The 16,941-nt window shown below is 40.9% G+C and overlaps 1 protein-coding gene across 3 annotated transcripts in view; it reads left to right on the top strand.

Annotated features, from left to right (window-relative positions):
* The window catches only part of SVIL (supervillin), a 492,709-nt gene that overhangs the window by 384,033 nt on the left and 91,735 nt on the right, over positions 1-16,941 (top strand). For all 3 annotated transcript variants that reach the window (XM_030199261.1, XM_030199260.1, XM_030199262.1), the window contains 3 exons: positions 5,669-5,816; positions 14,459-14,548; positions 14,640-14,726. In XM_030199261.1, coding sequence (XP_030055121.1) covers positions 5,669-5,816; positions 14,459-14,548; positions 14,640-14,726 — 325 coding nt within the window. The remainder of the gene's footprint in view (positions 1-5,668; positions 5,817-14,458; positions 14,549-14,639; positions 14,727-16,941) is intronic.

Raw genomic sequence — 16,941 nt, 5'->3', positions numbered from 1 at the left:
CCTTATAATTATAACATAGCAAAATATACTAATAAATATTACATACAGTAAAAGACAATAACAACTGAGAACTAGTCCCAGTCTTCATACTCCCCTGTACAGATGTTCTCTAATAAAATCCCACTCAAGCAAATGCAGGGGGCGCCTGGTTAAATGACCATCTAAGGTGCATATGTGAAAACTACTTACAAGTAGATACCATGCCTAATTGGCAGGTGTGGACGTTTACACGCCTTAGAGCTGGTGTAAATGTCAATATCAATATTTGTCAAGTATATGTATAAATTATACTTTTTAAATATTCTGCATGTATACTTGCAGACTGTACCCACCCTCTGCCCAAAGTCCATCCTTCTACACGCCCATAGCAAAGTACGTGCCATCATCTCAAAAGCAAATACTTTTTTGACGATTAGTAGTTTATGAGAGGTCATTTACATGGATATGTGGCCACATTTGTCTGTAAATGACTAAAACACCTCAAAGTGGGTGTGTATTGCATTGTCCACGCCCTCTTAAAGTCCTATGAGGTGCTCAAGTATCTTCAGTAGAAGAAAGAAGAGATATGATAGAGACATTTAACAATGAGACTTTCTCAAAGGAACGATTGCTATAAAATAAGAACTGCAGAGGAGTAAATTCAAGAACAATTCCATGGAAGGAATGATGGTTGCAGCAGATGTCGTGGAGACAACTCAATTCAAGAAAGTATAATGTGAGCATAGAAAGGAAAGCCAGTGGTCTGCTAGGGTCTGTAGCAGTACCCAAGGAATGGCATTGGCCTTATAGCCTTTTCTTGTAATATAGTACTATATGTTTCTGCATTATGCACCTTGCTGTGTCTGGTCAATTAGCTAAAGGATGAGAACCTGGCTGTTTTAATACCTTTATATATGCAAATCCAAAGCACTCAAAGAAATAGCATAATTTCAATAATAAACTTTAAAAGTAAGAGCTAGATATAAGCTGGGGGTATTTGATATGAAAGAGAGAAATAGTTGGGTTCCTTTACAGAAGTAGTTGAAAAAAGATCTTAATTCAGGCCATAATACTGCAGCCAGAATCTTCTTAAATTTCTACACTTGGGCCCTCCATTGTCTCCATTCACTCCCTGTTTCATAAATTCAAACTCTCCTTCCTAGCATCTGTGCTCCAGAATGCCTTTATCAGTTCTCGCTTCTCCTGCATTCTCTCTTAATGCTGCAATGTTGATTTGCATTTATAAATCATTTCTCCTAAAAGCTGACTAATTTAAACACATTAATTGACAATACGGTCAGAGCTGGTAAGACTCGCGCGGAACATAAAAATACGGTATATACTTGTGAAAATGTGATATGTACATATAAGCTGCACCCTGTCTTTTACCAGTAACTTTCAGCCCCATCTTGTGACTCACATATATGTCACTTAGCCATCTTCCCATTCCCCACCCTATCCTTGCAGGGTCCAGCGTTTTATCTCCCAGGCTTTCACCTAGGCAGCAGCAGCCAGCAGGATCTCCCTCCTCCCCTCTCTATGCAGCCATTTGCCTTCATACCTGTCCTGGACCTTCCTGTACAGGTCCACACTCAGGTTTGCTGCTGCCTCTGTCCTCTGCCAGACAGGAAATGCATCATAGGTCAGTGATGTATTTTCTGTTGGGCAGGACACAGCAGCATGCTTCAGTATAGACCCATGCAGGAAGACCCCATACCAGTGCAGAAAGAGCTTTGGAAGCTCTAGGAAGAGGTATGAAGGCAAACAGCTGCATGGGTAAGGAAAGGGTGAGAATCTACTTGGGAGAGCCCAGGAGATAAAACGCTGGACCCCGGAGAGGGAGGAGGTATAGGGAGTGGAAACTTAGATGTTGGAACCAGTATGGGAAGGAAAAAGAAAAGGACTTGCACATAGGTTCCCCTCCTCCTAGATACAAGTATACATAACCCAGCAGGCACTGGCATCAGCGGGTCTCCTTAATCACTTTCCCTCTACCCACAGACAGATCGTGGCAAGAGGTGGTGAACAGCTGTGCAATGGACCAAGTCCTCCTCCTTTGCCAGCCTAGACACGATTATTCATTATGAACACTGTGTTTTATTTCTCTGTAAATTGTGCTTAAAACCTATAAAATATTAAATTTTAAAAAATGAAACTCAGATGTTCACAGAATTATATTAAGCAGACTAAAAAACAGATAATATTTTCAATTAAATACCTACTGATAGTTATATTTTTAAAGTAATCTTAAATGTCAAATAATCTGGTTAAAGCATATGGTGGAGCAAAGGTTCAAAGAAGGTTGACCAAAATAATTAAGGGGATGGGTCTCTAGTTATATGAGAAAAGGCATAAGAGGTTAGGACTCCAGCTTGGAGGGGAGTGGTTGAAGGGGAGGATAAAATAGAGATCTACAAAATTCTGAGTGCAGTAGAGCAGGTAGATTTGAATCGTTCATTTACTCTTTCAAAAAGTACAAAGATGAGGGGACACTCCATGAATTTACATATAAAACAAATAGAATGTGGGATTCTGAGTTGAGTACTTACCCAAGAAATATATCTTTGAAGTCATTTTCAGCCGTGTTTACTGAGTCTGCTCAAATAGCAAATAAAATGTTACAGATTATCTGAAAAGGGCTGAACAACAAAGCTGAGATTATCATTATGCCTCTATATAGTTCCCTGCTATGACCTCACTTTACTTTGTGCAGTTCTGGTCAAACCCTCTCAAAGAAGTTTAGAAATGGGTGATAAAGGGGATAGAATAGCTCCCTTAGGAAGAGAGGCTAAATACCTTAGAGCTATTCAGCTCAGAGACTGTATGACTGAGAGGGGTTATGATAGATTTTATAAATTACTAAGGGCTCTTTTTACTAAGCTGTGGTAAGAGCTAGCACATGCTTACTGCAACTTAAAAGGGCTTACCACGGGATGCGCTGAGGTGTCCTGCAATAAAAAAGCCCAATGTGCATGCAAACCACACACTAAAAAATGTTTTCTTTATTTTTCTCTGAGGAGGCGTGTCTGGGAGTGGAGAGTGGTAGTGACATTATACCCTATCACACACCCTCTCTTCCTTCCCTCGTCAGTCATCTCTTTCTCCCTCCTGTGGCCCTTGTCTACTGTACTTTATGTTATTGTATTATGGTTTGTTTATTAACTATTGTACGCCATATTGAGCCTGCCCATGGGCGGAAATATTGTGGGATATAAATGTTATAAATAAAATAAATAAATAAATTATGAATCAGCGCAACCACATTATCGCGTTCTAACTGATGAGCGTGGGATTAGCAGTAATGGCTCATGTGCTAATGGCAACATTAGCACATGTCCATTAACTCAGAAAATAGAAAATCAGCCATTTTCCGGCTGTGGTAAAAATGGCCGTAGTGCATGGGAAGAACCCAACTAAGAACGCATTAAGGCCACTTTTTACCGCAGCTTAGTAAAAGGACCCCTAAGTGAGGTAGAATAGTTAAATAGAGATGAATTACTAAACCTTGCAAAAATATAAAATCAAGGGGGTTACTCCATAAAACTAATGACCAGCAAATTAAAACAAATTGTATAACATTTTTTGTTGTTCTTTTTCATGCAACACATAATTAAACTGTGGACTCTGTTGCCGAGGGTGTAGTCAAGGCAACTACCATAATGGAGTTCAAAGGAAGCCTGACAAATTCCTGGAGGGAAAGATCATAAAACGTTATTCACCAGGTAGACTTGAGGGAGCCTTTGCTCATCCCTGGAAATGAACTATTGGAAGTAGATCTGTTTTTAGGGATCTGTGTAGTGTTTGTTACTTGGTGACTGTTGGAGTGGAGGCTAGCTGCTGGGCTCGATGGGCCTTGGTCTGACAACATGGGTTACCTTATGTTGTGTTCAAGGTCGCTGTTGTGTGAATTGTCATTAATATTGGATTAGATTGGCATGACAAATGATGGCTTTCCTTTAAGCTGCCTGTTTCCAAATTTTTGCAAAAGATTTCTACTCACATTCAAGAAAAATCATTCTGGGCTGGCCCTGTGGCTTGACCACAGCACTAGATCTCAAAAGACTGTCTCCTATTCAGAGCCAGTGGGTCTTGCGTGTACTGTGGGAATAGCACTGAAAGGAAGGAAGGCAGTTGGCTGCTACTTGTAGTAACCCCTTGTTGCTTGTCTATTTAAGCTGATATCCCACCAATCTGAGGGAGAGACCCACCCACCCCCACCCTTGACATTTTACAATAACCCCCCCCCCCCCAAAAAAGACAATAAAAATAGAAACTGGCCCAACCCATCAAAGCAATGTACCAAGATTTTATTCACTCAGGTTTCAGTCCTTCTTATCATCCAGTTCTCAATCCCTCTTACTTTACTGGATCTACCTACAGCTTTACATTGTTTTCCTCATCCCAGAGCTCCAATTTCTTATCTCTGTCCTTCTAGCCTATTATTCCCCAATCTGTCATTAACTCTTCTCTTTCCTTCCATATCCAGAATCTCTTCTCTGGTCTTCCTATTCCACGTCTCCTCCAAGTACTTCAGCATTGCTCTTCTTCACCCAGTCTGGCCTGCTTGCTGCTGCATTTTTTTTTTTTATTACATTTGTACCCCGTGCTTTCCCACTCATGGCAGGCTCAATGTGGCTTACATGGGGCAATGGAGGGTTAAGTGACTTGCCCAGAGTCACAAGGAGCTGCCTGTGCCGGGAATCGAACTCAGTTCCTCAGTTCCCCAGGACCAAAGTCCACCACCCTAACCACTAGGCCACTCCTCCATTCCATCTGGGACCTACGGCATCAGTCAAACAGAAAAGGAAGCACAGGGTCTTGAACCCATGTGTGTGCTGAAGGCAATGTTTGACCCCCACAGGAACAGGAACTCTGCATCGGAGTGGATAGGACATAGCAGAGCCTTCAGCATCATATGCATGAATTCAAGGCCTTGTACTTCTTTTCAATTTTATTGCTGGTCCCAGGGTTATGTGGTAGCAGGGGTGAAGGTTGATGGAAGATCTTAGTTTTCACTGGTAAAGCTGGCCCCGAATTTGAGGGTTAGTAGAAAACTGGCACTTGGTCTTTCTGTCCCTCAGAAAATCAGCCAGTTGGAAGCGCTAGGTGTGGGCACAACATTACTACTTCCTCCAGTTTCCCCTTACTGGTATGAAGATTTTTATTAGCTCCTGTTCTTTGTGGGCCTTTGTCAGCACCCTAACTCACTCAGAAAGGGATATCTACCTCCTAAAGGTTTGCTGAATAGAAAAACAGGAATATCTCTCTCCCTCTTTCTGGAGGACATTCAGTTGATTTGCGCTGGGCAGATAATGGTGGTCATTTTCTTAAGAAAAAGTTACCAGCTGCAGTAGGGAAAAGGAAGCAACTTCAGAAAGGTTCTGGGTGAATGACAAGATTTCAGGTCGGCAAGCTGGCATAACCTCCTGAAAATCATCACTGGCAGGCAGGATTCAGTTCAAGAAAAGTAAAACGCAGGAACAGGAGGAGTGTTGAGTTTCAAATCCGAAATACTGTTCTATAGGGATGTTGAATACTGGGGCAGAAAGACTGCTGTCTTTGGGATTTTATTCCAGCCTGTTAACTACTACTTATCTGTTACCCTTTAAATATCATGTAATTTGTTGTCTTAGTGCTTTTGTTAAACAGGACCGAGGGTTTATCCACCACCTTTCCTTTTTCTAACCAGAGGACACCAGATGTCCATGAGAATCACATGACTATTGAAGAGAGAAAGCAGCTGATTACAGTTAGGGAGGAGGCCTGGAAAGCAAAAGGCAGAGGAGCAGCCAATGATTCTACGCAGTTCACCGTCGCTGGTCGAATGGTAAAGAAAGGTCTGTACAAAAATCCACAGGGAACCATTTTCATGGGACAGATCTGCATTGCTCTACATGTACTGTATCCACCCAGATTAATCAGTGGAACACGGGCAGTGCCAATGTGGTCGATTTTCAGTTGGCGGCTCTTAATCTATACAATCAGCGCCAATATCTGTATAGGTAGCTGAACTGAATAGGTTAGGGCACTTTGAAGAAAATATGGAGACGGGCCGAATATCATCCTGCCCAACCAGTAGTGGTCAGCACTTTTCTAAATGCTGGCTGCCACTGGCCAAATTAGACCTTAATATTCAGTGCCATGCCCCTGCTGGACACTGGCACTCAGTCTTTGAGTATGTGGCAGTGCCTGATTTATCAAGCATAAGCAGTGAATATCACCAGTGCCCACATAACTCCGCCCACCCATGTACAACCCTGGCACTAACTAGAGCGTGTTGCAGTGGTCACAGATGTTCAGTGCCAGTGTCTGGTTAAGTGCCACTGAATATCCGCTCCCGACCCATTCAGTAACTGGACAGAAGCCTCCCCTGCCGTGGGAACTTGTTATGAATATTGACCCCATGATTTTTAGGACCACCCTTGCCCTGTCTCTGATCTTGCACAAGGATAGTATTGGGCTGTTTAGTAATTTAAATGGCTCAGCACTTTCCATATAAATCCATATATGGATTTGTATTTGCTAGCCACCAATGAGCACGTAATTTGTCTTTAAATATTGGCCCAAATATGTTCAGTAGTATGGCAGCTGTGTGAAAATGTGTTGTAGTAGTAATAATCACTGAGGTGAGAGATTGGTTTGGTTTCTTTTAGAAACGTCAGTCTGTTTTCTACCACTTCCTGTGGTGGAACACACAGCGTTTATGTGTTGACATAGGGTATGAGTTCTAGTTAACTGAGGGTCCTTTTACAAAGGTGCCCTAGCATTTTAAACGCTAGAGACACCAGTAGAAATATTTGGGCATCTCTAATGTTTAGCGCATGCTTATTTCAGCTCGTGCTACAAATGCTAGCGCGCCTTTGTAAAAGGAACCCTGAATGCATTGCACAAAGTTAAATGGTGAGGAAATCAGACTCTATGATCAGAGCAGCTCAAAGCAATGTTCGGCCTGAGGTGAAGAAAGAGATGGTTCCTCACTGCAAGGCACCCAAAAAAGGTGGGAGCAAAGGGGATCCCTCAATTAGAACATCGGCCATGTGCTGTCCCCAAGAAAAAAAAGTAAGCAACTAGGTTTACAATTTAAGAAAAAAACCCAAAAACCTTGCAATTGCTGATTATACTCAGCAAAATAGCAGTTTAATTATTTAATTTTATTTTAATATTTATATTCCACTTTAGCAGACAGCAATAAGAGAGAAAATTATATACAAATGTTAATATTGTAACAATCTCCAAATACAAACGTAAATATATAGGGATCAGTTTTCAAGTGATTTAACAGGCTAGAAACGGCTCCTGGCTGGTTAAATCACCTATTCAGGGGCATTTTCAGCAGCACTTAGCAGCATTAACCAGTTCAAGGCGTTCAGGAGCAGTGTCAGTATTCAGCACTTAGAGGTCCTTTCACAAAGGCGCGCTGAAAAATGGTTTGCGGTAGTGTAGGCGCGGGTTTGGGCCCGCGCCAATCCATTTTTCAGTGCGCCTGTGAAAAAGGCTTTTTTTTTTTTTGGGGCCGAAAATGGATGTGCGGCAAAATCAAAATTGCCACGCGTCCATTTTGGGTCTCAGACCTTACCACCAGCCATTGACCAGTAAAGAATCCACGCGGTAATGACCTATGCGCATCAAATGCCACTTGCCGCACGTCCGTTCCGTGCATCCGAAAATAAAAAATATTTTTCAGACGCACGTATTGGACGCATGCAAAAAAATGAAATTACTGCAAGAGCCACATTTTAGTCGGGCAGTAACTCCATTTTGGCACGCGTTGAGCGCGCGTAGATACTTACGCGGCTTACTAAAAGGACTCCTTAACTGGTCAGGTAACCACATAAATACGATCGCATAAAAGTCAGTCCTATCTTTATGCATTAATCCATAGCTGGTTAAGTGCTGAATATCACACTTAACCAATGCAGTGCTAGTGCCCGGACATGGCCTTCCATTGAATTTCCGTTTAACGCTGGCAGCAGGTCAGCAAAACAACTAATTGCTGCCAGCTGAATATCGGGCCCATAATGAACTTAAAAAAAAAATATTAAATACACTAACTACTAGTCCCACAAGGATCACCTCTCTCTCCAACTATATTCAACCTAATGATGATCCCTTTAGCAAAACTCCTATCAAACCACAACCTCAACCCGTATATATATGCCGATGATGTAACCATATACATCCCATTCAAACAAGACATCAAAGAAATCTCCAGCGAAATCAATCAAAGTCTACACATCATGAACACATGGGCAGATGCATTCCGCCTGAAACTAAACGCAGAAAAAACCCAATGCCTGATACTCACCTCCCAATACAACACAACTGAGTTCAACGTGATAAACACACCAAACCTAATACTTCCAATCTCAGAAACGCTAAAAATCCTTGGAGTGACTATCGACCGCCACCTAACACTCGAAACTCACGCAAATAACATAACCAAGAAGATGTTCTTCAGCATGTGGAAATTGAAAAGGATTAGACCATTCTTCCCAAGATCCGTCTTCCGTAGCCTAGTGCAATCCCTCGTCCTTAGCCATTTGGACTACTGCAACTCATTATACGCAGGCTGCAAAGAGCAAATACTGAGGAAACTTCAAACAGCCCAGAACACAGCAGCCAGGCTCATCTTCGGAAAACCTAAATATGAAAGGGCAAAACCACTACGAGAGAAACTACATTGGCTTCCACTCAAGGACCGCGTTACTTTTAAAACTTGCACACTAGTCCATAAGATCATTTACGGTGAAGCCCCAGCGTACATGTCTGATTTAATAGACCTACCACCTAGAAACGCCAAAAGATCATCCCGAACTCACCTCAACCTCCACTACCCAACCTGCAAGGGCTTGAAGTACAAGACGATACACACGTCAACCTTTTCCTACAAGAGCACGAAGTCCTGGAATACATTACCACGCAACCTAAGAATGATTAACGAACAAACCTCCTTCCGTAAACTACTGAAGACACACCTGTTTGAACAAACCTACGGAAAGAGCCAAAACACATAGAAACTACTGACTGTTCACAATGCAATACACATCCACATCTGATCCATCATCCCTTTATCCAGTCAATCACACATTCAACCATGGAACTATGTACACTATATGTCTAGGTGCCTATTAATGCCCTTTTTTCTCTCATTGTCTCCTTCTAATGTCCCTATGTTGTTGTCCCACTGCTATACTACTAAGGATATTCGAATGTCTCGCACAACTCTGTTCAATGTATTCTATAACCTAGTCGTAACAAATGTATTTCTATTATTCAAGTCTTATTGTAAGCCACACTGAGCCCGCAAATAGGTGGGAAAATGTGGGATACAAATGCAACAAATAAATAAATAAATAAATAAAAATTAAAAACCCAGAAGGCATTATGATAACAAATATTTTCAGGTAATGTGACTAAAGTGACCAGAAACAAAAAAATGAGGTTTCAATGAACTTTGTAAGAGTAAACAATGGTGTTCATTTTCAAAGCACATAGACTTACAAAGTTCCATAGTAACATGTAACTTTGTTTAGTCTTTTGTGCTTTGAAAATGAGCCTCAATGTGTAATACAACAGACAACCCCCCCATCTTTTTATGTGAAAAAAATAAAAAAGTTACAGGAGTTCAAACATGTAACTTTTGCAGACTGCTTATGGGCCCATGACATGAAAAATCAGCTATTTTCAACATTCTCTGCGCTAAAAGTAGGACAAAATCCTGACTGCATGGGATCCAAGAGTTGTTGACGCTCTAAATAATTTTGAAATTGAGTAGCAACTGCCATGAGGATATTTGCTAATGATCAATAATCATCCAAATTATCTCCTTTCAGCAGGGGAACTTACACTACCCCCCCCCCCCCCCCAGGGTTTTTTGAAAGTATCCTTCATGCAGTAGCAAATTAAAGCCATTGCATAAAGCTGCTGAAGCTCTGGCATAGCATTAAACAAATCTGCTTGGCATCGGTCCAGTATACAAGAACGTTTAAGAAATTTAGACACCAGATGACAGGTAGTAGGAAAATCAATTTGTACAAAAGAGAGCCAGAAATAATTTGCGGGACAAATCTCACATAACTCTTGAACCTTAAACCTTGGAGTGGCCACCTTTTTATAAGAAGAATTTGGAGTAGCTGCCAAGAGTTTAGTCACTTCAGATTGTAAAAACAAAAAGTGTGCAATAGCTTGAGATGTTAAATTCAGCTCCTGTACAGGCTGTGGAAAACGAGTTAACAACTTTACCAATTTAAAAGGGTCGTGTGATGAACTGGAGCTCTCCTTTTTTTGAGAATAATCCTTTAGGGGTCCTTTTACTAAGGCGCATTTTGGCCCAGGTGGTAATTTCATTTTTTATGCATGCCCACTACTTGCCCCGGAAAATTTGTGGCATGTGGCGCTAACCGGGTGGTAAGCAGCATTGTACGCGTGCTGATTACCGCCTGGTTAATGCGTGAGACTTTGCCACTAGGTCAATGAGTGGCGGTAAGGTCTCAGGCCCAAAATGGATGCATGCCAATTTTTATTTTGCCGCATGTCCATTTTCGGCTTAAAACAAAAGAGGCTTTTTTTCCAGGTGTGCTGAAAAATGGCCTGAGCTGTTGAAGACGCGTGTATTGGACACACGCAAGTCCATTTTTCAGCACACCTGGAAAAAAAGCCTCTTTTGTTTTAAGCCGAAAATGGACATGCGGCAAAATAAAAATTGGCATGCATCCATTTTGGGCCTGAGACCTTACCGCCACTCATTGACCTAGTGGCAAAGTCTCACGCATTAGCCAGGCGGTAATCAGCACGCGTACAATGCTGCTTACCACCCGGTTAGCGCCACATGCCACAAATTTTCCGGGGCAAGTAGTGGGCATGCATAAAAAATGAAATTACCACCTGGGCCAAAATGCGCCTTAGTAAAAGGACCCCTTAGTATTTCAGTTCTTACCAAATCCTTAAGAACCTTAATCTGCCTGCTCTAATTCTCCCTAACTTGCTCCTGATGTATATTTGACCAAATTCTCTGCAATTACTTGCAAGATTTTTTCAAAGACACCAGTTCTTGCGTATGTCACAGGTCAATCCCAGATCTAGGAATATTCCATTCCTGAACTGCAGCTCTCTCATCAAGACCAACTTGAACTGAATCATTCCAGTTAGTCACTGCTAAATCAGGAGAAGGAACAGGTGAAAATTTCTAGTTATAAAATGACCTTATCCCAGAAACATCTGGGATCTATTTTCTCCTGGTTAATATCTTACCTCTAAACGTAGTTCTCATTTCAGAGATAGTAAAAGGGATAATAAATTTGTGCAACAAATGGTTTGACCAAATGACTGGAAAAGCCCTCCAAGATTTTTTTTCAGCTGTTTCAACCAAGGTTTTGATTTCAGTAATTGCATCTAACATGTCCTGCAACATGCAAAGTACCATTATTCAATATCTTCAAATCAAGTTCATATACTGTAAGAAAAAAGCATAAAAAAGACAATCATCCTCTAAATGTACATTAATATCACCTACTATACATGTGGAGCTAGCCGATGTGCTCGCCTGAAGTATAAATGAACACACATAGGTAACATCAACTCACAATCCAGGAGGTCGATAAATGATTACAAAATCAGAGCCAGGGGTAGATGATGACGTCTTAACTTTTAGGAAAATCCCCTCTAGATATTTATTCGTAAAGGAGTCAGTGATTTCAATGAATAAAGTTGAGCGATATCCCTGGGATTCTATATATGGTGCCTTAATTTTCAGCGGAAATTGAAGTGTATTCTGTAACAATGCGCGTAACTTAATTGGTTCACTAAGTGCTGTTAATTGGTTGTTAACAAGCAATTAGCACTAATTGGCATTGATTTACCTGCACAACTCGCTAAAAGTATTCTGTAACATGCTGCGCCTAAATTCTATGTCGTACAGTTGAAAAGGGGGCGAGGCACGGGCATTTCTAAAATCTATGCTCGTTGTTATAGAATACACCCACTCTGCTCCTAATTTAGGTATCGGGATCTATGCCAAGTAAAGCGTGGCATAAGTGGCCGTGACTATATTAAGTCCCGTGGAGAGGCGCGCTGCATTATTCTGTCTAACATGTTGGAAATTTAAGCCTATTCTATACATTTAGGTATACTCACAGAATACGCCTAGATGTATTTTTTCCCACATAGAATTTTCAGTCACCATATATAGAATCCAGCCCTATATGACTGAAATACCTCCATCGTTCTTATCACTTCTAGTAATAAATTTCATAATTTGTTGGACATGCTAAATTACCAAACCCAGGCTTCCATTACAAATACCAAATCAAAACCTTTAAACTGAATAAGATCCTTAATTAAATCATATTTATTTCTTACAGATCTAGCATTAAAATAACCTATGTAGACCTGAGTTGATTTAACAAATGAGATAGCTAAATCTGGTTGCATATTCAGTTCTGAGAGGAAAGGACACCCTCAATTTATCCTTCCCAGTAATAACAGTGAATATAAACATTCACTAACTGACAGTCAATCAAATTAAACTGATTTCCATGCCATTTACTGATCAAAATAACTTTCCTGATACCCAGGATTTCATAAGGTCATCAAAGCCACAAGATAATAAAACCAGAGCTATATCTTCTATCCCAGCAAACTGGGATAGGATAAAATCGATCTCCCTCCTAATCTATATTAAACAATCCCCACCAAACACCTCAGATATCTACTCAATGAGCAGTAGTAATAATAATTTTTTTTTAAATATTCCATCTTTTCCCCCCACAATAAAACAATAATAAACTGAAACCATCTTGCAAAATATAAAAACTATAAGAAAAAATAAAATTATATAGTCTGTAACAAAAAAAAATACTAACCCCTGACATTATTCACTGGGCTGTCATGCTGTTAATGTATATATTTTACATCCTCAGAAATCCCCGTGGCCATTCCACCAATAAAGAATGCAGATCATAACTAGGACATTTCCTCAGAGAACTCGCCATACCCTAAAAAAAATCTGATGTTGGTGTTATCTCAGTAAAAGCAGTAGAAAGCTTCTCCAGTACCAGGGCATATTGTGAGGTAATATAAAACCCTACAAAAGTCACTTAGAAGCTGTAGAGCAAATCAACCAGGAATCGCACAATAAAGTCCCTACCTAGGAAAAGGCAGAACAATAATTGGTGTAGTGGGCTCAAGAACATCAATACCTATTTGGAAAACTAAACAAGCAAGATTACCAATCCCTACCCAGACATTTAATGCCAACAGAACACCTAGCCTCAGTCACACATGCTCAGCATGGAAAAACCTTCACCGAACAAATAACCCGCTATATCTTTAAAAGTCTAAGCGGGGGACAAATCACATACAAAATATAAAAAATTTAAGCAACCCCAAGAAGCCAGATTCTGTATTTGGTACAACACCAGCAAAATAGAAACATTGATGAATTTTTAATCTCTCGCAAAATGTAAAGATAGTAGATGGAAATTTCAAAACCTTATATATTCCATTCACTAAATTAAAGAGAATTTTTTCTACCTTGCTCTTAGGGGTCCTTTTATCAAGCTGCAGGAAAAGGGGGGCTGCATGCCAGAGCCCTTCTTACCTCAGCGGGTAAAAAGTCCCCAAAACAAAATGGCTATGTGGCAGGGAACCCTTACCGCTACCCATTGAGGATGGCAGTAAGGGCTTCTGGCGGTAACCCAGTGGTAACTGGGCAGTGCACGGCAATGCACGATTACTGCCTCGCTAACCATTTCCAGGGTTTTTTTCCCAGGGAAATGGCATGCGCTCGACCCAGGACTACCGCTGGCGGCCGTGTTGGGCCAGCGGTAGTGGGTAAGCCTGCATTGGGGGCTAATTGTGTTGGCCCCTAATTGTGTTAGAATGAGTCTCTCTGATTTCTGCTTTCCTCTGTCTTCTCTTAAATCTCTCTATAATCTTTTGTCCATTTGCCATTTCCTTTCTTGCCTTCTGTCTTCACTTCCTACCCTTCCGTTTTTTTTCTACTTCACTATCCACTCAGATTTCATGCCTTGTTATTACCTGGTCTTCAGTCTCCTTATTTTTACTGCATATACTTAAGTTTTCTATTTTCCCTCTCCATTTCTCTATCCTCGTATTCCCTAGTTTACTAATTCTCCCCCCCCCCCCAATCTAGCATCTCCTCCCTCCCTCTTTCCCTTTCCAGTATGTCGTCTTCACCCTTCATTCAGCATCTCCCTTTCACTTTCCTCCCCCCTTTGTCAACTCAGCTATTACACTGTTTTGGCTCCCCCCCCCCCAAAAAAAAAATGTATGAACAAGGATTATAGTGGTGACCTTTTTTTAATATATATCTTTGTGTATATTAAATTACATTGATAAAAGATCCAGTTTAATATTTCATCACTTGCCATTCTTGAACTTTTAAAGTTTGAATGTTCAACGTTGAAAGTCACATTTTCATAGTTTCACCTTGACTAAGACCACTACCTTTATCTTTCAGGGCTGGCATTGCCTGGAGCCATAACACCTGTAGCATCACCTCTTTCTTATAAAATCAAGAGCAGCACACCAATTTCAAAACCTCTAGAAGGTAGGTAACCAGCAAGGTGAAAAGCTTTATGAAGTTAGATTTTTTTTTTCATTGTAATTTGTAATCGTTTTTCTTTTTCTTTTTTTTAAAGATATTGAAGCCAGGCCAGATATGCATTTGGAATCTGATAAAAAACTGGATAGTCTGGAATCATTCTTGGGAAGGCTGCATAGTAGAGGTTTGTTTGTTTGTTTGTTTTAAAAAGTTCCCCCCTCCCTTTCTGTCTCCTTTACCATGCAGAGCCCTGAATGTCACACAGCACATTCTGAGTGCAGGAGGTTGGCGGTTGTAAACACTTGGAGGGCAATTCTATAACTTGACGTTCCCTGTTAACCACACCAATGCTGTGTAGGGAGTGCCTATTCTTTTTTTTTTTTTTTCTCTTTAAATTTTTCTTTTACTTTTAACTTCCAGCATACACAAAATAAACACAAGTTTCCCACTGTTACAGTCACAGGGGCAAATGTTATCTGAGTTACAAAACCATGAAGTACATACCACCTGTACATTCGCCCCAGCCTTAATCTTGCTATCATTGTTCCTCAAAACATATTCATGTACAACCAAACTTTTATGTTGTTATTTATTATCCCCCTCCCCCACCCCCCATCCACTCCATGCTCCACTAAGTCATGAGAATGCCCGTGGTTTCTTCAGGACAGTCTCCCCCTCCCCATCCCCCCTACGGAGCGCCGATTCTATAATGGCAACTGGGCACCCAGAAATCTAAGTGCAACATGCAACACCTGTAACTTACAGTATTCTATAAGACAGGGGTTCTCAACCCGGTCCTCGGGGCACACCTAGGCAGTCAGATTTTCAGGATCCCCCTAATAAATATGCATGAGAGAGATTATCAAGCATACTACCTCCATTGTGGGTAAATCTAACTCATGCATATTGATTGTGGTTATCCTGAAAACCGGACTGGGTTGAAAACCCCTGCTGTAAGATATATACATGAGAGACATGCCCATGTCCCATCTGTACACCAACGGAGAGCAAAATTGGCGCCAATTTGAGGATACCAGTGTGCCTTGATGCACTTTTGCTCTCTGTTGACATACATTTAATCAGCTTCGGTTTGCTGACTGTATGGGCTTTTAGCTGATTATTTTAAATAGACTGATTTTATTGACCCTGACGCAGGCGCTTGATGCCGAAACACGACCTGTGTTGGGTCTACTAAAGGACTCTTGACTATCCCATGTTTGAACGGCCCTTGGTGCTTTTTTGTATTCTTATTGTTGTGTGGACTTTGACCCTCTCTTCTGCTGTTGCATTAGCAGAGTTTAGAACAGGGATAGGCAACTCCGGTCATCGAGTGCCACAGGTAGGTCCTTGTTCAGAATATCCACAATGAATATGCATAAGAGATTTGCATACAATGAAGGTAGCGCATGCAGATTTATCTCATGTATATTCATTTTGGATATCATGAAAACATGACAGACCTTGTGACACTTGAGGATGGAAATTGCCCATCCCTGATTTAGAAGTTTGACTTTTAAAAAATAATTTAATTTCGATTCATCTGCAACTGTCGCTTCATCATTCATGTGGGATGGCAAATATGAGTAGAGTACTTTAAAGCTATGACCTGTTATTGAGCAAAATGCTTAGGTTACCTGAAGCACTGAAGTTTTTACACTGTTAACAAGGAAGACTTGAGCATCTCTCTCCTCAGAAATAACAAATACTAAACAGGAGAGCCAAGTAGGTGTGAAAAAATGGAAATTTCTTCTTTTTCAATCTTGGCTTTAGGGAAAGTGAGGAAAGCCACACAACTGGGAGTCAGCTGTTATACTTGTAGTCTTCAGATTTGTGGATTTATAGTTTAAACAGTAGCCAAAGTCTAGAAGAGGAATTGTATTCATGTCCACATTTGATGACTTAAAATTGGGTTATTTTTCCAATTGAATTACGTACAGCTGCTTTGTACCATTATACGTGTGTAATGTAGCTGCATTGTCAGAGTTGCTCCACAGTCCATAGTGTTCAGCTTCAGTGAAAAATGAGAAACAAAAGTCAGCAAATTTGTGGGCCGTATCATTTTATTTTTTTATTAGGCCAACTTAATCCATTGGTGACAGGCTTTCGAAGCAGCACTTCTTGAATCCGGGTCATAGTGGAGTGAGCTAGTTAATCGCAGAGAGTGAAGTTAACTTGCCCAAATAGCCATATAAAACATCAGTTGCATTCCTGCATTGTTGGGAGAAAGTCTGATAGAGTGACTGCAGAACTGTCTAGTAAAAACACAAGCTCTGAGGAGGACGACCTTCAGTGCTTTTACCTACGTTAATCACTTCTCTGCAAACTGTCCTCCCTTGAAGTGGCTACATGCCTGCATGGTCCACACCGTGTATGTGTTTAACCACATTGAGCAGGGGCCC

The sequence above is a fragment of the Microcaecilia unicolor genome, chromosome 1, assembly GCF_901765095.1.
Source record: "Microcaecilia unicolor chromosome 1, aMicUni1.1, whole genome shotgun sequence".
Taxonomy (NCBI): domain Eukaryota; kingdom Metazoa; phylum Chordata; class Amphibia; order Gymnophiona; family Siphonopidae; genus Microcaecilia; species Microcaecilia unicolor.
Note: the sequence above shows the minus strand (reverse complement) of the source record. Positions and strands in the feature narration are given on the sequence as shown.